Source organism: Myripristis murdjan, chromosome 18 (assembly GCF_902150065.1).
Source record: "Myripristis murdjan chromosome 18, fMyrMur1.1, whole genome shotgun sequence".
NCBI classification, from domain to species: domain Eukaryota; kingdom Metazoa; phylum Chordata; class Actinopteri; order Holocentriformes; family Holocentridae; genus Myripristis; species Myripristis murdjan.
In genome coordinates this window covers 27,631,042-27,652,874 of record NC_043997.1, presented here as the reverse complement: position 1 = coordinate 27,652,874, position 21,833 = coordinate 27,631,042, and the positions used below count along the sequence as shown (strand labels likewise).

Genomic DNA, 21,833 nt, shown 5'->3' with positions numbered 1-21,833 from the left:
ATCACTAAATATGAAAAGCAAATGTCAATACATACGCCTCAGTGCTCCACACAGGCAGCTCTGAGTCTCTGGCACAGTCTTGTTGGTGGCCCGTCGACTGCCTGGGAGCATGTAAATCATGGTGCCGAGTGCGCCATCTCAACCACTGTCTGTAGGCTTCATCCTGTTCATGTTCATCCGTGTCAGTTGTATGTGAGACTTGTAAAGCAGCTTGTGTGGTGGCGCAAGAGGGGGTGCTTTTTGCAGGTTTGGGCGTAATGATGATCGATAATTGACTGACAGTTTATCTGAAAATCGATCCAAAATGCTCTTTTTTTTAATCAGGAAGAATACTGGATTTTGCAAGGCACACTCCACATTTAGTTTAAAACAAATATACGACAATCTGACAACACTTTTGTTCAGTCTGCTCAGTCATTTTTCAATCATAAAACAACAGTCATTGTTTTGTTGATTGGAGAAAAAAGCCATTGTGCGTTTCCCATTGTGTGCTGACAGCAGCGTTTACAAAGAGGTATTCAAACATGGGTGTGTGTTGGTGGTGTGGGCAGGACGGTAGCTGTATATATTTACAAGTGAGTTAGTGTATTTGTATTTGCCTGCATCCTTAACACGGAGACCACACACACACTATTATACACCTAAAATGCTAACAGACACACTCTTGCCTTCCATCACCACCCACTATCAGACAAAACGCTCTACCTCACCCAGTCTGGCTCCCCTTGTGGCGCCAGCTCTGTGGGCTGTGGCTCTCCTCTGTCAGCCCACACTCTGCATGTGAAGAGGGCCTTTTATGCACACAGAGAGAGGCCTCATGAAGGGAGGCTTTGATTGGAGGAGATTAGAGGAGAGGGCCTTCCAAATAGCCAGCAGCAGCTCAGCCAACACGCTGACCACCCAGAGCAGCCAGCACCAATAGGCCAAAATAACAGAAACACCTCACAATGTATGAAATAGTTCTTTAAAGGACCATACCAGTCAGTTTGAATGTTCAGTTCATTTACCACCCCCTTAAAGTCACAAATGAATACAGGTTGTTGTTGAAATAACTGCATAATAAGTTGCGAGACTGACCTTTGTGAGGTCAGCGTCCCGCTGTGAGCATGCACAAAGAAGCAGTCATGCTAGTTACATCAGCGTTATCGCATTGTTTTTCACTGTTCACACAACAAAAGGAAAATGACATTTTCTACAAATCTGCCCCAAATTTCTGCAGATTCAAACTCATCGTCTCCACGGACAAAGCCTGAGTCTCAATAATGTTTCATCCTCCCTCTGTCCTACAGAGTTTATGCCAGTGGGTTCTGAGCGTGAAGAAGAACTACAGGAAGAACGTGGCCTATCACAACTGGAGACATGCCTTCAACACCGCACAGTGCATGTTCGCCGTCCTCAAATCAGGGCGCCTACAGGTCAGTGCAGCCAATCAGTGCTCAGCTCCAACCTCCAGCTCAGTGCTCAAATGTAAGCAGTGATACATTCATTTCCAACACCACAGAAAATCTAGTTTAAATCAATTCACTTTGTCATAATGGGGTACTGAGTGTAGATTAATGAGAGAAAAAAATTATTTAAACGATTGTAGCATCAGGGTGCAACATAACAAAAGTGAAAAAAGTGAAGGGGGTCTGAATACTTTCTGAATGCACTGTATATCCATATATGGGCATATGTTTTCACTTTATCAAAAAAAAAAAATCTTTATTTTGAGATTAATCTTTCTTTCAAATTTCCATTTCACGTCACAGTATGTCATATAAAAATAATTTAAAATAAAAACTAAATAAATAAATGTAAAAAATCAAAAATATAAAAATATAAAAACTTAAAGGAATAAAATGTTTTAAAAACTACATAAAATTTTAATATTAAAGTTATTTTTAATATACCATTAAAATATAAAATCTTTTAAAAAAAAATGCAGCTTTTGAATACATAGGTAAGACAGGAGTGCAGTAGTCACTTTAAAAAAAAAGTAAATGAATAAATGGAATTTCTTTTAGCTTTCAGAGGATTAGCAGTGCATGCAAACATTGTGTCTCAGTTGACTTTTCACTTTGAAAAATCAAAATGAATGTCTCTTAAATGGATATTTCCCCTATAATGTATAATTTTTGCTTCAAATACTCACCGTGTGCTGCTTTCAATCCCTGACAAATAGAGTTTTAATTGCACACTTTCATGGTAAACTTCCAAAAATGCAAGCCAACTCTGATCTGGTCAAAAAAAAAAAAAAAAAAAAAAAAAGTGGGTCTGTAATTTTATGATTTTACTACACCACAGCACAATTAAAATTTCCATTTTAGAGGCGCCCTGGTAGCTCACCGGATAACAGCATACACCATGTACCAAGGCTTAGTCCTGGTCGCAGCATCCTGGGTTCAAATCTGACCTCAGGCCTTTTGCTGCACGTCATCTCCTCTTTCCTGTCTCTTCTACTGTGACTGTCAAATAAAGCAGAACGGCCAAAAAAATAATCTTTAAAAAAATTCTTTTTAAAAAGCTAACAGTTGTCGCGTTGTGTAACCCAAGTCTCAGGTAACCAGCTGTATGCTCAGTTCATCCCAAACACACAGGTTTTCACTCAAATCTGGCTGCAAAGATAACTTCCACAAAATCCTCTTATGAGTGGTCCTGAAGCGTGTGTGCACAAGTCAGTCCAAGTGGATCATCCAGTACGTACGAGCTTGTACACAAGCCTCAGGACTGTGCATTTTTCAGCATGCAGCATTACGGCACCTATTTCTTCCATTGGATGAGAGGTGGATAGTGTATTTGGAATATGAATAGCATTCTTGGTGAAACACTGAATCCTCATCATTTTTTGGATATTTTTCCCACAATGAAAATAATCAGGTTTGAATATCGATACAAAATTGTGTCATTAGCTGCAGTCCAAAAATGTCAGTATTGGCTGTTATTCATCTCAGCTGAAACCTTCCCTGGCCCCTGGCCTGGTGCGAAGCTGTTTGCTGTGACTTTGCCGTTCCACTCCTGCCACAGTGGCTGAATGCTGAACACCCACTCTGGCTGTTGACTTGCCAGGAGTGTGCATAGTGTGTCATCGCTGTGTGTGTAAATGTTTTCTGAGTGGAGTTTGTGTTGTAGCCGTTTAGTTTTCAGCCTCATCCTTCTCTCTGTCTGCCCGTCTGTCCGTCCTTCTGTCAGAGTCACATGAGCGATCTGGAGGTCTTGGCTCTGATGATCGCCACGCTCAGCCATGACCTGGACCACCGAGGAGTCAACAACTCCTACATACAGAGGTACAGCAGGACACAATCAGCCAATTGATCAGTGTTTTTTCACTAAAATGTGACTATGTGACTGTGGATGCGTGTATTTGTTGGTATGTGTCTCAAATCTTTGCTGTACATACACTGCAAAACGTCTCCTACCAAGTCATTTAGTCTGTGATAAAAATCTTGTTTTTCTTCAGACAAGATTAAAAAAAAAAAAAAAAAAATCTGCTAGTTGGATGATATAATCCCACTTGCTTCCAATGCAGTTTCACTTGTTTTGATTTTTCTGGTTTAATTGTTAATTAACAAGTATTAATATGTTGAAACGGGGTAGAATAAGACACATCAGCCCACTAACATCGTAGATGAAAATGGAGATGGAGATAGAGATGGACATGATGTTATGCAGTGTGCAAGTGCATATGGGTGTATATGCATGTGTGTATGAGTATACAGATGTGTAACTGTGAATGTATGTGTGTGTGTGTGTCCAGGAGTGACCACCCGCTGGCTCAGCTGTACTGCCATTCTACCATGGAGCATCACCACTTTGACCAGTGCCTCATGATCCTCAACAGCCCTGTAAGCACTCACGCACACACACACACACATACACACATGCACACACACACAAACACACACTGTCTATCCATCAATTTGACACCACACCAATTCAACACTTTGGTCAGACAACCAACTTACAGCTACACTAGTCTTGAATGTCTCCCTGACATCCCTTTTTTTTCTTTCTTTCTTTCTTTCTTTCTTTTTTTTTTTTTTTTAATTTTGGCCACTAATTCATGTGGCTCAGACTGTAGGGTTTTCATTAGGTCCTTGTTGAACTGCAGACCAGAAATGGCTGTAGCTGTTCTTTGCAGCAACATTAGCATGCTTGATATTCAAACAGTTACCGCAAAAATTCCAACCGAATTACAGAGAACATTAGTTTGACTGGGTTTTGACTGAAATTAAAACATTATGTGACACTACATCATCTCCTCACAGCTGCAGATTCTGCCCTTTGCAATTATGCAAAACATGACATTATCTGCCCTTTGGCGGCTGCAGCTGAGCCAAAACACAACAGCTCGGCTCACTCCTCTCTTGGTGTCTGTTCTCTGGCTCCTTGTCAGTTGTAATATTGATTTTAAATTCTTGCTGGTTGCATTCAAAGGTCTTGCACCTCACGCTAACCACAAAACACAAATGTCCAGCACCTCAGATCTCTGTATCACACCTGTTAAACAACCTCATGTCCTGCAGCTTCCCAGCTCCCACGGAGGTGGCACACTGAACAATATGGCTCAGACTGTGTGTCACACATTGACTGTTGGATTTGGTGGAGAGGGATCTCGATACCTCGCTGTCTCACCAAAACAAACAACAGATGGGACTTTGTTTTTCACCTGACTGTGCTATAACAGAGCCTAAAAAGGAAGAGCAGCTCACAGCACTAACTGTGTATGCTCAGTGTGCTGAGAAAGAAGGACATGAGATGGCGAGTCACAGAATTAAGAGAAGGCAAAGTTTGATGAGACATGGGCTGCATGGGTTTTCTGTTCTTCATGAAGAACTGAAGGTAAATCGTAAAGCCATAATTTTGCTGTGCTCGTTTGTGGTCTCCTCTGCCCAATGGCTGCTGCAGCTCACTGTTCTCCCAACTGTCCTCATCAGGCTCGACATGCTTCAGTGACAACTGAGACATGGAGATTTTGTCTCAGATTTCAGTGCTGAGTCCAGCCTAGTTCCAGACCCATGAATCGCACATTCACTTATTTAAAAAAGTTCTCAAAATTCATACAGGCCTGGTTTTGCCCAATTCAAGTGCAATTTCTTGGTTGAAAAACTAACCAATCAGTGCCAAACAAGGCATTATAAATGTTGTTGATGTAATGAAGCTCTCTGGATTGTGTGTGGCTAAAGCAGCTGTATACTGTACCTACAGAAACTTACAGAAATCAGCTAATGTGAAGGCAATTTCATACTGAATAACGGAGTGGAAACAGAATGGTTACTCTCCGCCCTTAGTGTAACTGATGCACTCTATCTGATTTTTGACAAATATTGTCTTTTTTTGACCGTTTATATTGGTGACACACTGTTGATAGAGTCTACTATCCTGGAGGGAGGCCACCAAACTGCAGAGAGGCTGTTAAGTGGGTGTAAAAGTGACCAGGGCAGATGGTAGGAAATGTCCCCTCTACCCCATGCTTGATCTCAGCTAATGTGGTGCTAGTACACATACACATAAACTTAACTAGGAACAATACTAGGAATGTGTAATTGCAGAAAAGAAAATGTTCAGTTTCAGTGATGCACATTGTAGTAGCAGTCCAGCTAAATTAGGTTTGCCTAATCCTCTTAACACATACGTCATATAAAACCGTAATCAGTCAGGAAGCACTTCAAAAGGTAAACTGGATCAGAGTTCAAATGTAATCTCAGAGGGAAATTTGAAGCGGTGTGTGATGCTGACTGTAACACTGCCACTGCTCAGCCAGCACAGAGGGATTCTGCTGTTGGCTGCTCCTGCCTGCAGCAGGGTCCTGCCTCCTCCTGTTTTATTTATGACTTCTTTTCCCCTTGACCTCCAGCTGCTAGCCTTCCAGATAACACTCTGACGCTCCAATAAAACACAGTGATTTATAGCTTCAAAACACACTCAGAGCGCGGCAGCATCACTGAACTCCACTGCCACTGGTGGCACTCAGAGATATTTACACTGAGACATACACATTAACACACACACACACACACACACACACACACACACACACACACATACACAGTGTAGAGGCAAGAACCTTGGTGTTCAACACACACATACTCTCGACACTAGACACTAGCTAACAGTTTATGTGTGTGTGGTAGTGTGTGTGTGTGTGTGTGTGTGTGTGTGTGTGTGTGTGTGTGTGTGTGTGTGTGTGTGTGTGTGGTGTCATAGCATGGTGTCAAAGTGGTCTCTTCCGCTTCAAATTGTGCTCAACTCTATCAGGACATAGCAACTCTAACCCTAACCCTAATTCTCACAGAGCTGCTGTGTCATACATCCATATATGCCCTGTGTGTGTGTGTGTGTGTGTGTGTGTGTATGAATGTATTTGGGCATGTGTATAACTGTATGTTACGGGTATGTAGAGGGGAAAAAACCCATATAATTACCCTGAACCACACTTCATTAAGTACCAAATAAAGCTATTTCTGCTTTTTCCATCAGTTCATCTCCCTCTTTCCTCCTCCTGCTCTCTCTCTCTCTCTCTCTCTCTCTCTCTCTCTCTCTCTCTCTCTCTCTCAGGGGAACCAGATCCTCAGCAGTCTTTCCCTGGATGAGTACAAGGCCACTCTGAAGATGATCGAGAGGGCTATTCTGGCCACCGACCTGGCCCTGTACATGAAGTAGGTACCAAACGTCAAGCCCAGATGTAAGTGAGAGAGGGGTTAAGGTCCATTTGGGCAGACTGCTTCGACTGCTCCTACTGCCACTGCTACAACTGATACTACTATTGCTACTACTACTACTACTACTACTACTACTGCTATTACTACTATTACTACTACTACTTTTAGTCCTACTACTACTGCCAGGCTACACTGCTGCTATTAAAACATTCAGAAGCACAACATATCGTACCACTGTTATCTTGACGACACTCAGCTCTAGCTCCCTCTGAAACCTAACAATCAGCTACATCTAATCTGCCTCAGAGATTGCCTTGAGGACATTAAAAGCTGGACGACTCAAAATGTTCTCCAACTGAACGAGAACAAATCAAAGGTTATTCTTTTTGGCCCCCAGGATTCCATTTAACTCATCACCAATAGCTTATGCCCACCGTCCACCTACCTTAGGCCCTATGCTGAGAACCTTGGTGTGATCTTTGACTCTGCCTTTAAATTTGACAATCAGGTAAAAGCAGTCATAAAATCTTGTTTCAGCCTCAGACTGTTTCCAAAACTAAACCTTTCCTCTTATTCACTGATTTAGAAGTTATCCATGGTTTCTTCTCCTCCCAGCTTATTGTAATTCCTTGTATACTGGGATCAGCCTATTTGTCCATGTCCACCTGCAACTGGTCCAAAATGCCGTGGCCAGGCTTGTGACTGGTTCCAGGAAGAGGGACCTTTTTAGTCCTCCCTCCCCTCACTGACCTCCAGTATGTTTTAGGATTGATTTTATGGTCTTGCTGTTTGTTTTTAAAGCCCTAAATGGACTGGACTTCTCCTATATCACAGACCTCTTAGATCCTTACACTACCTCCAGCTCCCTCAGGTCATCTGACATAGGCCTTCTGGCTGTCCCTCACTCCAAACTTCAACTCAGAGGTGACCACACTTTCACAGATACAGCTCCTAGACTGTGTAACTGCCTGCCTTCTCAGTCAGATCTGCCCCCTCGGTTGAGTCATTCTAGTCTCAGCTCAGAACACACTTTTACAAACTAGCGTTAGAGACTTCCTTATCTGATTGGCTACCTGTATATTGTGTATGTGCTTTTCATATTGTGCTTATTTGTTTCCTTGATGTTTGATTTTTGTGATTTGTTATGATTTTACTATCAATTTTTATATTAATATTCTATTTCATTTTGTATTATTATTTTATTTCATTTTATTCTATTTTAATTTTTAGACTTTGGCTTTGTACCGCACTTTGGTCACCTATACCTGTTTTTAAATGTGCTTTATAAATTAATTTGACTTTGACTTACTGCTGGCAATACTGCTACTACTACTGCTATTGCCACTATTAGCCTATTGCTACTACTACTGAATGAATGAATGATACTTTATTAATCCTTTGCAGGAAATTACATACTGCAACTATTACCTTTACTACTACCCCTACTATTACTGCTACTGCTACTACTGCTATTGCTGCTACTACTACCCATTCTGACCCATATCCTATCTTTTGTCTCTAAGGTAAAAGTAGTTTCAGTGCAGATGGTTGAGGGTAACAATCTTTGCTAAATTTCAATTGGGTTTCCTCTAGCAGCCTTGCTTAGAGTCATGAACCTACCTGTTCTATCCTAGTTTTGTGTGATCTAAGTGCAGCATTCTATTTGACAGATTAAGAAACTGGGATGGTCTGTCTGGTATGATCCTAGAATGGTTCACCTCTTACTTAACTGTCAGAGCACTTACAGTGTCTATTTGTCATCTACTTTTCTGTTGTATGGGGTTCCACAAGGTTCCATTTTGGGTCCCTTTTCATTCTCCCTGTGCATGCTTACTTTGGGCCACATCATCTGTGATCTTAACTGTGCTTTTTCTTGTTGTTATGTAGATGACAACCAGCTTTATGTTTACTGTAAACCAAAAATTTAATAGCATGAACACCCTTCAAAAATTTCTTTTTGTCAATAAGAATGGGATATTTTAGAATTTCTTCTAGCTAAATTCAAATAAGAAAGAAGTGCTGATCTTTGACCCAAATTACCTCTCTCAAACAATTATCAATTGTCTTTCTTCCTGGCTCCTAACTGCATGAGTGCCTCCAAGTATTGGGGTGTGATGTATGATTCAAACATGGAGTTTAACTGTCATGTCCCAACCTTGTTCAGTCCTTCGTCTTTAAGTTGATAAACATTGCTAAAATCACATCATCTTTAACATAAAAATGACTTGGAGTGTCTGGTTCATGTTTTTATAAGATCATACCAGGAATATTTTAATGCTCTGTTTTCCATGAAACTCCTTTCTTAGATCAAGTGTGGGTCCCACATTACCCCTGTTTTAGCCTCTTTGCATTGGCTGCAGGTAAATTATAGAGCAGATTTTAAGATTCAGTAAGATTGCAGTAGTTCATAAGGCTTTACATGACTTGGCTGCTGGCTATATCAAAGAATTATTTATACCATATAGCCCAGCCAGGCCTTCTCGTAGACGTAGAACTGGAGGCAACCATGCATGCACCCACTCCAATGTCACATGGACACATATGAATCCGGTAGTCACAGCATTATTGCATTTCACATAAGGGTATTCACCACAAAGTCAGCACCAGCAGTCCAGTTTCTTTTTTTCATTCATTCATGTTCATCTCTGCCTCAACCTTCATTCTGTCTAGACCGTGGGTAGTGGGAAGGTAAGCGGGTTACATAGGAGGAGAATTTCATACCTGGTTTGTCAATGTGTGTGTTTGTGTGTGTGTGTGTGTGTGCGCGTGTGGTCAGGAGGCGAGGGGAGTTCTTTGAGCTGACCAAGAACAGCCAGTTTGTTTGGGAGGATGAGCATCACAGAGACTTGTTGAGGTGAGGACACTCAAGCACGCTGTAAAATGCCTCAATATGGGCACACAGATGTATTTTAAGAGCTGAATGAGGGCACCTCCCAGAAAAGGCCACATTGTTATATTCACATATTCCCCCAATATATATGTCATTCTGGTGTGTTCTATAATGATATTAGTGACCATCATTTTAATGCATGTGTTCAAACTAACTACTCAAGGCTTTTTACATGACCTGGCCAAAGTGGAATGGGTTAGAGTCAGCCTGATCCTTATGTTTTTGACCTGTTTAGTGCTGTCGTTATGTCCCTGTCAAGAAAATAAGACCAAATATCAACTCACTCCCTGGTTTGACGATGAGTTGGCAAAAAAAAAAAAAAATGCTGCCTGACATAAAGCATGGCTATTCAGATTCTGTTCAGACCTCCGTTTAGGTATATTAGAAATAGAATCACAGAAGCGGTTCGAAAGGGCAAAGTCGGCTATTTCAAAGAACAGCTCTTCCTCTGAGGCTCTGACCCAAAAAGATTTCAGAAAATGGTGAGATCTTGAAAATAAACCTTCTGCTCAGCTGCCCTTGTTACTTAATGTGGACAGCATCAATGTCTCTGATAAGGTCTGTGTGGTCGACATGTTTGACCAACATTTTATAAAGCCTAACCCTAACCCAAACCCCGCCCCTACTTAGCCAATGGTTCTACCCCCTAAAGCTCAACCCCAACTCACCTGGAGCCTCTCACCTTATCTCTCTTCTAGGCCCCTGCCCCCTTATACAACCACACCCATCCAGCTGTCTCTGACGCTGAGGTTTTGGATGAGATGCTTAGATGCTTTCTTCTTTACAATAATGGCCCTCACCATTGCAGATGTTTTTAATGTGTCCCCTTCACACAGCTGAAATCCCATGTGCATGTAAAGTGGCTGTAGTGCATCCCCTTTTTAAGTGAAGCGATCAGGCTCATCCTAACTGTTACAGGCCAGTTTCTGTCCTGCCTTGTTTATCAAAAGTGTTGGTAAAACTTGTTAATAATAAGTAATTCTAATTACATGGCTACTTATAAAATTCTTTCTGGGGTTCAGTCTGGTTTCTGATCTGGTCATGTGTCACTGCAGCCCTCCTCAATTACATTACTTCAGCTGGAGATTCGAAACAATTTGGTATAGTAATGTTTATTGGCCTAGCTAAGGCCTTTGACACTGTCCATCACTCTATCATTGTTGAGAAAGTGGTCGGCATTGGATGTTAAACTCCTCTCTACACCCCTCGCTGTACCCCATATACACATAGAAATGACTTGGTGTTATCTGTTGGAAACTCATTTCTCCACCTTTATGCTGATGACACAGTCCTTTATGCTGTTGGTCCCTCCCCAGATGTAGTTCTTGCATCACTTCAGGATAGCTTCCTTATGGTCAAACAGGACTTCTCCACCCTAAACTGCTTGCTAAACACCAGCAAAACCAAGGTGATGTGGTTTGATAGGACGTGTTCTGTGCCCCTTTCAGTCCAAGATATCAGCACCCTCGACGTGGCTACTCTAGACCAGGTCACCAAATACAAATAATTGGGTATCTGGTTAGATCGCACTCTGTCTTTCTCACATTATATCAGCAGGTTGCTGTCTAAGATCAAATCTTAAATTGGTTTCTTGTACAAAATGTGCTCCACCCTCATCCTGTCTGCTAAATTAACTCACACATCTGCTACCTACAACACCTGTTCTGCTCAACACACCACATTTTGTTGTCCCTCTGGTCTGCTGCAGCCATAAACTGGAAAAATCTCCCAAACACACTAAAACGAAATTTTTAATCTTCCATACTCCACTTTGTCTAAAAATAAGTTTGATGAAATCACAAAACTTACTTGTACTGATGTGTCTCCCTCTTCAGGTCGATGCTGATGACTGCATGTGACATCTCAGCCATCACTAAGCCCTGGCCAGTGCAGAAGAGGGTAAACTGTCTATCTTATCTATCCAGACTTAATGCATTTCACTATGGCAGTGTGTGTCTGCACTTATAGTTGGTTGAAGTTTTAATTGAGGTGCTCTCTAGCACCATGGCGCTTAAAACATGGTCATGCTGTGGTGCTAAAAGGCTACAGAATCACAAAATTAATGAAAACTAAATTATTTATGTTTCTATTTATCTTATCATATATATCTCTATTAATCTAAATATCATTTTTTATTTTTATTTTTAAAATTTTTAAATGTCTTTCAGTCATCATTGTTTCCCCTCCCATCTCCAACAAAAGATATTTTTATACTCCATAAAAGATACCAGAGCTTGTTTTCCTCCTTCAAAAGAAGACATTAAACGCCATTCATTCTGGTACAAACTGAAAAACTACCTCCACGTTCCTGTAAACATGAAGGCTTGGTTTTGTGAAGTTTCATTGTGTTGAGTCGGGCATCTGATCAGTGCTGCATTGCGTGACTTTGCTTGCTGTCAATCACTTGACACTCACAGGAAGAAATGGAAGTCTTTGTCAGGAAATAATTACAATGCAACACAGTCTCATAACAGCTTGCAAAATGACCAGCAGTTATGAAAAGCAGATTATGTGATGTGCATGTGAATTGTGTGAAGATTGCATTCCTCCACCATGTTTTGGATTATGTGACAGCAGCACAAATAGTAAGCACCATTTTCACTTCTTCATCACATAAAGATTATATCTTATGTTTAAAAAGATAGTTCACTCATTTTGATACTATTTCACTTCCCTCTAGTTGTTATGTAGGACAGTAGTGGTGCTATCTTCCTCTCACCTTTACTGAGTACTGGATAGTGGCTGAGGTGGAGGGGCAGCCAAAACAGCTTGGGTAGGTTCAGGTTAGGTTTTGTTGATGGTTTAGTAAAAATGACACCTTCATTCATAGCTAAAATCTTTGCTGGGGATTGAACCCACACTGTCAGATTTGGACACAAATGTTTACACTCATCTGAACACAACAGTACACCTCTGTACTTTTTGTAGTGGGAACACATATTAGTTACTCTTCAGAGCACTTCATTTTAAGATGTCACACTTTCCTGATCAGACAATGTGAAGCAAGTGAAATTACCATATGACAAAGGCAGAACACTTGATACACCTGATAAATGGTTTCATTGATTGCAGTGAAATCATATTTTTCTCACTGGGACTAAAAATACCCTTTTCACAGACTTTGTTGTCCATCAGTCTGTTCCTGTCATTCTGTTATTGACAGAGCTCTCTCTGTAACTCATTGCCACGTTCTTTCTTTCCTTCTCCTGCTCTTGTTGTCTTCCTCTCTGCGCACACATTTCTTGCATCATTCTCCTCTCCTGCCTGAGTGTCCCTGTTGTTTTGTCTCCCCAGCCACCTTTGTTAGTCAACACCTTGTTAGGATCCCCAGGCACAGCGGAGAGAGAGGTTCAGACAGGCACAGACCCTGTCTGTGTTTGTGTGTGTATGTGAGTGTAAGTGTGTGTGTGTGTGTGTGTATGTGTGTTGACAAGTGAGCACTCATTCATAAAAACAGCTGGGGCCCTGTCCTCAGATAACACCTCTAAGAACAAGCAGGGCTGTAAACACACACACACACACACACACAGCAGCAGCAGCAGCAGCACTTCATCCTGTATTATTATCATTTATTATCATTCATTATCAATCATTATCAAATTGGCATCTCAGAGTTATGAATAAAGATTATTTCCTCCTTGCTTATTCTCCTCCACACCATGTTTGTAATGTTTTTCCCCCATTTGCACTGCTGTTTAGTTTGAATTGTGTTTATACATTGGAGTTCAGTTGTGGTTTCATTCATTGGAGTTCAGTTGTGGTTTCATTTAGCACATACAGCAGGCTAAAAACTTTTTTTGACTTGACTTTTATCAATTTTAGGGTGGGGGGGCAATTAGCAAATTAGCCAGAAATTACCAGAACATCAGAAAAATCAAAAATTTTCCTGGAAATCTCTTTGAAAATTTCCAGAAAATTCTCATTAATAATTAATAATAAATATTTTTTTAAAAAACAAGAAAACATATTTTATTTACAGTGATTTAAACATGTATATAACTATGTTTAAATTCAATTTACCTTTCAGAAGTATTTAATTTAAACTTAACACAAACCAAAGTATTTCTTGATATAAGGGTCCCTATAGTGCAAAATCATTTGAAATGGTGATTCACAGTGCACTGAAATTAAACTTGGTGGTCCAAGTTTAAAAGCCCAGGATTAGAAAATTCTTTACCGATAAGCTGCAGAGCGTGACCTGTCAGGGTATGATTTCTGACCAAGTTTTTCTGAAGACTGGAGCACCCCAAGGATGTGTGTTATCACCAGCATTGTTCTCTTTATGTGCAAATGAGATGCAAAGTATGATCCCCGTCAGCTTTTTAGTCTCTGTTGTATTTACACCACTCTCTGTACAACAGTCATCTGCCAGATCGTAGTTTGAGTTTGTGCCTGCTTTGGGTCCCGCCTTCTGTCTGCTTGTTGCATGCCAGATATGACCCCTGCCTTTAGTACCCTGAACCCCGCCTCAAGATTTTGTATCTCACCTAGATTGGACTGAGTTTTAGCTTTGAGCCTTGGATTTGAATTTATTATGTCTACTGCCTCCAGTGAACTAGCTGAACATACCTCTGCCTGCTGACTATGTTTAAGCACCTGAGTCCTTTCTGATCGGTTGCAAAGGTTGTTTCCCTGCAGTAAACCCACCAGTACCATATAATTTGCATACTTGTACAGGTAGCAAGTAGATTTCATAATTTGCATATTATTTGTACATATAAAGAGCAATGCTGGTGATAACATGCATCCTCAGGGTGCTCCAGGGAGAGGCTCACTCACCATGCACTACCGGGCAGTCCGGAGGTGCTCATTGGCTCTCTTGGTCTGGCCATTGGTTTTAGTGGAACACAGATGATAGGTGAGCTTCAGCTCCTATGAGAGAGCAGGCAGCCTTCCAAAAACTTGAGGTGAACTGTGGCCCTCTGCTGAAGACCACAGAAACAGTCAGTTGGCCGGGGGTTGTTTTTCCCCATTTTGTCTGTTTGTCTTTTTGTTAGCACGATATCTCAAAAAAGTTACTAATGGATTTACACAAAACTTTGCAGGAAGTTTAGTCATGGGCCAAGAAAGAGCTGATTAACTTCTCATGCTGATTAAAAGGGGTGTGGCCTATTACAACAAGGTAGATAACGTCTGACTGAATTCACATAACATCAAAAGATTTTGTGGAAAGGCTGGTCATGAGCCACAGACGAGCAGATCAGCTTTTCGTGAAGTTTGACAGATTCACATAACATGGCAAAACTTTATAACATGGAAAGCTTGGTCATGGGGCAAGGAAGAGCTGATTAACCTTTCATGCTGATTGGCCAAAAGAGAGTGCAAAAGAAGGTGCAAAACTCCAGCAACCGAAATAGTCCCTAAATCAACCACATACCTAACTGTTAAATGTTTAAATGTATTTAACAAAAGACATTACCTTCAATGAAAAGCAAGAAAAGTTTAATTTGGTCAAATATGTGACATGGAAATGACATGTCTTGAACTTGAACTTTGTAGTCAGTGGCTGTGTTGACAAGGATTTGATGTTTTTTGCCCTATCAGCCTTACAGTATAACTCATTTTGTGGCCTATAGATTGCCAAATTCTGGAAAAACAAATTAAGTCTATCATTAGCAATGTTGATAAAGATCTATGGCGCAAAAACATCCGCTGTCTAATTTTGCTTTCTTTCTGTGTGAAGTTAGTCTCTTGCTGATGTAGCACTGTTTTGAGACTTACACTGAATTCTTACCATTTTTGACATTAAAAAATCAAAATATGAAGATGAACATCGGCACAAAATGACAACTATCAGCAGCTTCAGTTGAAAAACTAATTAGTACAACCTTCAGAAACCAAACCCGAAAAAACACAAACTCAGTACATGGGGCTTTTATTCCACCCTCTACACCAATGCTAATTTGGCTTGGACCAAAAGAATGATATTAAAAATAAATATTTGAATATTTATTTCAGAAAAATTTGGAGGCCTTGGTTGTAGCTTGAGTTTACTTTTGATATTTAATTTAGTTCAGTTGTGTAAAAGGTTTGCTTCATGCTTAGCCGCAGCCCAGTTGAAGTTTCAGTCGACTGTAATAAGCTGTCTCTCTGTGGCTGAACCCCCCTGCAGCTCCACAGCACTGAGGCTTGATTACACAGCCTCAATCAATGAGCTGCACATGGCTTCAACACACACACACACACACACGCAGACAGTGAGAATGATGCTGATTGGGGCCTGAGGCTGCAGTCAGATCTCATCTAGCTCTCAGTAAACAGATGGAGAGCGTTAACCCAGTGTGACTGCCTTCCTCTGGCAGAGCTCGCTGTCTTTTTCTTTTCTGATTCTCTCTTTCTGACTTGATTTTTCTTGCTTTCTTTTTCTCTCTTGCTTTCTTTCTGTCTTTGCTTGCTCAATGTTGTCCTGTTTCTTCCCTTTTTCTTGGATTGATGCCCTACATGCAATAAATTCAGGCTCTGTCTAGCCAGTTGTAAAATGTTATACCTCAGGTGATTTCTCAGACTCCACTGATTTTAATGGAGCTTGGAGGAATAATATACCTTAACGCTGTGTTGCGACATTCAAAAAATGAAACTGACTAGACTAATGGAAACATTATAATTAAAGGACAGCTTCTCTTAATTAAGATATAAAATTCTTTTACACTGTAGATCTGATTTTGTCAAAACATGAGGCTGAAAGGATGACACATGTTGGCTGTGTGTTCTGGCATTTGAAAAAAACTACACTGATAGTTTTTTTTTTTTTTTTTTACCAACAAGGAACTGGTTCCATGAACCTATTTTTGAACTGTTCTGAGCATTTCGACCAAAAATAAATTGATTGAGAACAAAAAGTTGGTTCCCAGCTGGAACCTGAAAACAGTGTGTCCTGAAGTGGGAGCGTGGTTGTGTCTTACTGAATGATAGAGACGACTGAGAAGTTGAAGTGTGTAGTGGTCTAGTGAAGGAGCAAAACTATGGCTTTCAATTTGGACATCCCCTGAATTTCGGGAAAAGATATAAGGGAGTATTATAAAAAAAATAAATAAATAGCATCTCTGAAGTGCTGAAGAGCTGACGAAGGCTGGGTTTGTCAGAAACTAGAGCCAAATTATAAGTTAAAAAAAACTGAAAGAGTGCAGAGACTCCAAAAAGGACTTAGCGAAAAGTGGCAATGGATGGTGTGATATGGGACAGTGTTATGGACACCTTGATGGCACGCTGGGTCAAACCAGCAGAGTAGAGCTTAATGCAGCCACAGCAATACTGGAGTCAGCGGCCAGTGACCTGGAGACTCTGTCACGGTGCGTTTTTGTCAAAAAGAGGTATGATAGAGGCACCGGTGTCTTCTTATCTCATCGCCGATTGGCCCAAGCTTTGCCTGCATCCCTAACTCTCTTTTTCCGTCTTATGTTGCTCTTCTCCTCACTTCAATTCCATCTCTGCCTCATTCCGTGATGTTAAACAGGTTCGATTTTGTTGATTCTGGCAACAAGACAGGCATTTTGTTGCATTTTGTTCTCCATGTTACTATGTTCCCAACCTCGTTCCAACATCAGCCTCTGAGGTTGTTCATTAAAATGCCTCCGTTGAAGTCAAACCGCCACGAGAATGCCAGGAAGTCCATTTTTTTCCAAATTGAAAAAGAACCACAGCAGATCAGTGTGTCCGTTTGTTCAGCTGAAGTATGGCAGACTCACCTGAGACACACTTATGTCCAAATCACAGAGGGTGTGCCTGTGATGCTGACGCGGCAAACTGCATTGGCTTGTCAAGGTCTCATTTGAAAAGTGACATCTGTGCCAGTTGAGGGGCCTGTGGAGTCTTCCTTGTTCACTTCCATCATTAGTTTGCTTCAGTCTTTAGTCTGACAGGTGGATGCACAACAACAAACTGCTTTTTCCAACAATCATACATTGTGGTCATTAATTCTGCGGTGTTTCTGCACTGCACTTCCCAGAGATCACCAGTGTGGGCGGGACTTGCATTTTCTGTTGATTGAAATTTGAGTTTCTCTGTTCTTTGCCTGCTCGGCCGTGGGGGCCGTTGCTGTTGCTGCTCATGCTAACGACCCCAGTCTTCCTCTGGTTAATCCAAATAAACTGGAAAGACCTCGCAGTGGAAAAGCTGTCACCTGGATCCATGCTGAAGCTCTGTTGTGTTATATTAACCCTCTGTTACATGACAGATATTTGCTTGAAATCTCTCAGAAATATTTAAAAAGAATTGCTACCTTGGCTCAGCAATGCAATTTATTTTATTATTATTATTTTATATATTATTTGTTATTTGTTTTATTTTTTGTCAAAAAGCACAGTCTCACAACTTTTAAATACTTATTAAATTTTTATATGAAATACATATTTTTAATACATTTTAAATTTGTATGGTAGAATATTTTCCCTCTGTCTCACTTCTGTCGTGCCAATACAATATACCTATATATTTTGGTATCTATTTATTTTTAAGGGGAAAGTACGTAAACTTGTGTCCACCAGTGATGTGTTAATCAGCAGTAAAGTCTAGCAACACTGTAGGGGAGAGTGGGGTAAGTAGTGCCAGTTTTTACTTAAAGTGCCTTTAAAGCGAGGGGATTACAGTAATGCCTCCAACTAAAATATGCACATATAGTTTAGGATGTTGTGCATCCCTGGGAACAATCACTTTGGATCTTATATAAACTGTTTGAGAAATATAGCTTTCGAAAAAAAAGTGGTTTTGTGGCACAATTTGCCCCCGGTGTGGGGTAAATTGTGCCATTAGAGAGAATACACTGGGGTAAATTGTGCCATTGATAATTGAAGTAAAACAGATCATTTTAATCTCACAAATGATAATGCTATATAAAAGCAAAACAAATTCAATACAAAATTATTTATTTAACCTTTATTTATTATTTTAACAAGATCACAGGCCACTTTTCTATAACGAGGCCAAGTGCCACATGAACACACATCCAGAACAAAATAAAAATTCCAAAATGAGCACCTGCAAATCATCTTCATCTGAATCTGAATAGTTGTAGTGATCAAAGGTAAGAAGACAATGTACAATAACAATAAAATACAATAAAGTAATATATAGTATATAATCACAGGTTGTGCTACTGGCACAACTTACCCCAAGGCCCTTTGGCACAGATTACCCCAAACCCACCATTTTGAAAAAAATGCATCCCCCAGCTGTTTTGAGCTAACATCATGCTAACTGTATAGACTCATGGTGTAGCTTACTAAAGTACTAAAACCTGTGTGAACTGTTTTCAAAGTTTTCTATAATTGTTCAAACACAGCAATCAAAAAACCTTGATTATGGAAATTTTACTTTGGAGGGCAAAAAAAGGTTTTTTGAACTTAAATGTGCTTACCTCTCAAGCCATGTGTCTCCCTTCTTTGCAGGATGAGTGAAATGGATGCCTCTTCAAAAATATGTGGTCACATGACCAACTGCTTCTATAGTTTTCTAGATAACAGGGGTGGCACTACTTGCCCCTTGGCACAAATTACCCCACTCTCCCCTATATGAAAATGACACAGATTATCATTTTAGCCATGCTTTAAAGGAGCAACATGTGGTTCTGACAAATTCTATAAATTCCTTTAGTATATGAAAAGTTTCCAGTTCACTGTTGTTGTTTACAACAGCAATGACTGCAGTTTTGTTTACATATCTGTTTACTATTAAAAAAAAAAAAAAAAGTATCCTCTAGGATTTTATCTATTTAGAATGCTCAAAAATGTTTTTTTTTTTTTCTTTTAATTTGTTAAATTCATGAAAGGGCACTGCAGTGAGTCACCTGTTAGAGCATGTTTCAGTTTTTTGTTGTATGATGTTTTACTTTCACGGTACTTCCTACTAGTGTTTCTGTGTTGATGGTGCTATATCAATAAAGTTGACCTAATTGTGTGCTCTGAGGCAGATCGCTGAGCTGGTGGCCACTGAGTTCTTTGAACAGGGAGACAAAGAGAGACAGGAGCTGAACATCGAGCCCATTGTAAGTTATCATCATGTGTAGCTCTGGAGCCTCAAAGCTACATCACTGGAAATGCCTAAGGTGCCAGCAAATAGAAAAAAAATATTTACATGTCTTGTGCCTCCTTTTTATACGCATTTCCCTGTAACTATATTTTGGATCCTTGGAAACCTTGGGATCTCCACTAGAATTTAAAATAATGTTTGGTGGGGGAGGGGTCTTATTTAGATTATTTTCTAATTTAGTTTCTTAATTCCATCACCTTTGTCTTTTGTGCCCCAAGTCTTTGAAAGAAATCAGGTGAATTTACTGAGGTTTCAAAGGTGAAATGCTTGCAAAAGGCGCCTGCCCACAAGAGGTTAAACACAATTCGATCCAGCATCACTGATCTGACATGCAAACAATTTGAAACCTGAACAAATCCACTTCATTTCTTTCAGAAATATGGGGAAAAGATGATTACAAAATTAGCAAAATATTGCAAGAAAATGACCGACCTCCATCCTGGCTATTGTCTACATTTCCAGTTATCCAGAATAAGGCCTGGTTATCTGAAGGGGGAATTTTTTGGCATGAGATTGTCAGATTTACAGATATTAATGTTCTCTTCAGGACCTGATGAATCGTGAGAAGCGAGACAAGATTCCCAGTATGCAGGTGTCCTTCATAGATGCCATCTGCACTCAGTTATACGAGGTAATGAACAGCAGTCACAGGCAGCACGCCACTTATTTGCCTCTTACAACACTGGACATTCATCCTGTCGTTTCCCATTTGTAATACTTTACAGCAGTAAAAGTGATTTTTTTTAAACTGAAGATTATGTTCCTCGCTGAGGTGAGTCTCATAAAACCAATCAGATATTGCTGATTTAACACCAAACAGTCTGCTCTTCATTCCCTGCTGTTTTGAACGGTTGACACTGCCGTGTCTTCGCTTTCAAAATGTCCCACCATGAATTTTCCGAGGTCTAGTTGCAGTACAAACCAGTGTGGTTAAATTTTCAAAACCACACAAGGAAATCATATAGTCAAAATGATATTTACCCCTTTTGCCTGGCAGCTGGACAAACTATAATTACACTTCCAAAACCACTGTGTCTTCTGCTTTTCAGTGGAGGTGAAAAGTAACGCCTATTATAGATATTAAGGGGCAGTTTTCAGTGAAAACATAGGTGTAGACTTAATTCTAACAGTAGTCTGTCATCTGATCAGCTGGTCTCATTTCCCGTCAGCACAGGTAACCCTTAAAAATGGCAATTTTGAGATCTTATCCAGTATCAGCTAAAGGGTTATTATGTGCCCTGCAACATCACGGCTGCTTTATTACATGATGAGTTTATATGACCTTTTACTCATTTTGCTCTCTCACATCTCTTTGTGGTCGACCTGGCCAGCTAGCAGTGTGAATGTGTTGAACTGTGTCAATGTGACTCAGCGCGCTGCTGGAAACTCTGATGTTCTGTCCACTTTCTCTGTGTTCCCTGGTTCTCACAGACCCTGGCTGGCATGTCCGAATTTTGTTCCCCGCTTCTGGAAGGTTGTCAGAGGAACCGGCAGAATTGGAAGCGACTGGCAGAGCAGGGCGAGAAGGGCCTGGTCAACGGCATGGTGTGAAACCGACACCGCTCTCCACAGGCCTTCAGGTCCAGCCTAGCCTTGCCAGGGTTCTTGAAATGAGCATGATGTATGAGAACCTAAATTTAAAAAAGTGCTTGTTGCACAGAAACTGAGAAGTCACTGTTTTCCACCAGGAGAGGACAACACCAGAAACAGGATTGGCTTAACTTTTAATGAACGCAATGGAAAGTAGGTCGGCCCTCAATCAGTTAGTCAGAGGCGAGACCTTCTTTATGATCCAGTAACACTGGGGCTGATTCCTACATAGAAAATAGGTAAATGCATACATGAAAGAATGTTCAATTTTTCAACAGTGTTCAAAAAATAATCAATTTATTACCTTTGTCAGAAGTCATTACTCAACTGAAAACCCCCCACCCAAAGAAATTTACATTGGCTAGAGAAAAAACTTGGCATACATATTTTTATGTAAGGATGGATTCTCAGAAGGAAGCTTCAGGATCAGAGGTAATAGACTTAAAGCCCCCAGCGAAGCTTTTTCTCATTTCCCCATGGCCAAAACTTTACTACAACCATAACCAAATTGCTTTCATTATCTCAACTTAACCAAAGTTGTCAAACTTAAAGTGATACTTTGGATTCTTATCCATATAGTGGTATTTGCTGCTCTGTGCGAGTGGACTAGATCCACAAAGTTTGAGTCATAAACTCCTTCCATGTCCTGGGAGTGTGCTGCTCCAGAATGAACAAAGTACATATAGACC

The 21,833-nt window shown here is 40.4% G+C and overlaps 1 protein-coding gene across 1 annotated transcript in view; it reads left to right on the top strand.

Moving 5' to 3' along the window:
- pde5ab (phosphodiesterase 5A, cGMP-specific, b) overlaps positions 1-21,174 on the top strand; it is a 76,788-nt gene extending 55,614 nt beyond the window's left edge. Inside the window, exons 14-22 of the mRNA XM_030076576.1 lie at positions 1,290-1,415; positions 3,172-3,266; positions 3,737-3,824; positions 6,538-6,638; positions 9,418-9,495; positions 11,367-11,430; positions 19,436-19,510; positions 20,102-20,185; positions 20,986-21,174. Coding sequence (XP_029932436.1) covers positions 1,290-1,415; positions 3,172-3,266; positions 3,737-3,824; positions 6,538-6,638; positions 9,418-9,495; positions 11,367-11,430; positions 19,436-19,510; positions 20,102-20,185; positions 20,986-21,105 — 831 coding nt within the window. The 3' untranslated portion in view covers positions 21,106-21,174. The remainder of the gene's footprint in view (positions 1-1,289; positions 1,416-3,171; positions 3,267-3,736; positions 3,825-6,537; positions 6,639-9,417; positions 9,496-11,366; positions 11,431-19,435; positions 19,511-20,101; positions 20,186-20,985) is intronic.
- Positions 21,175-21,833: the final 659 nt, after the last annotated feature.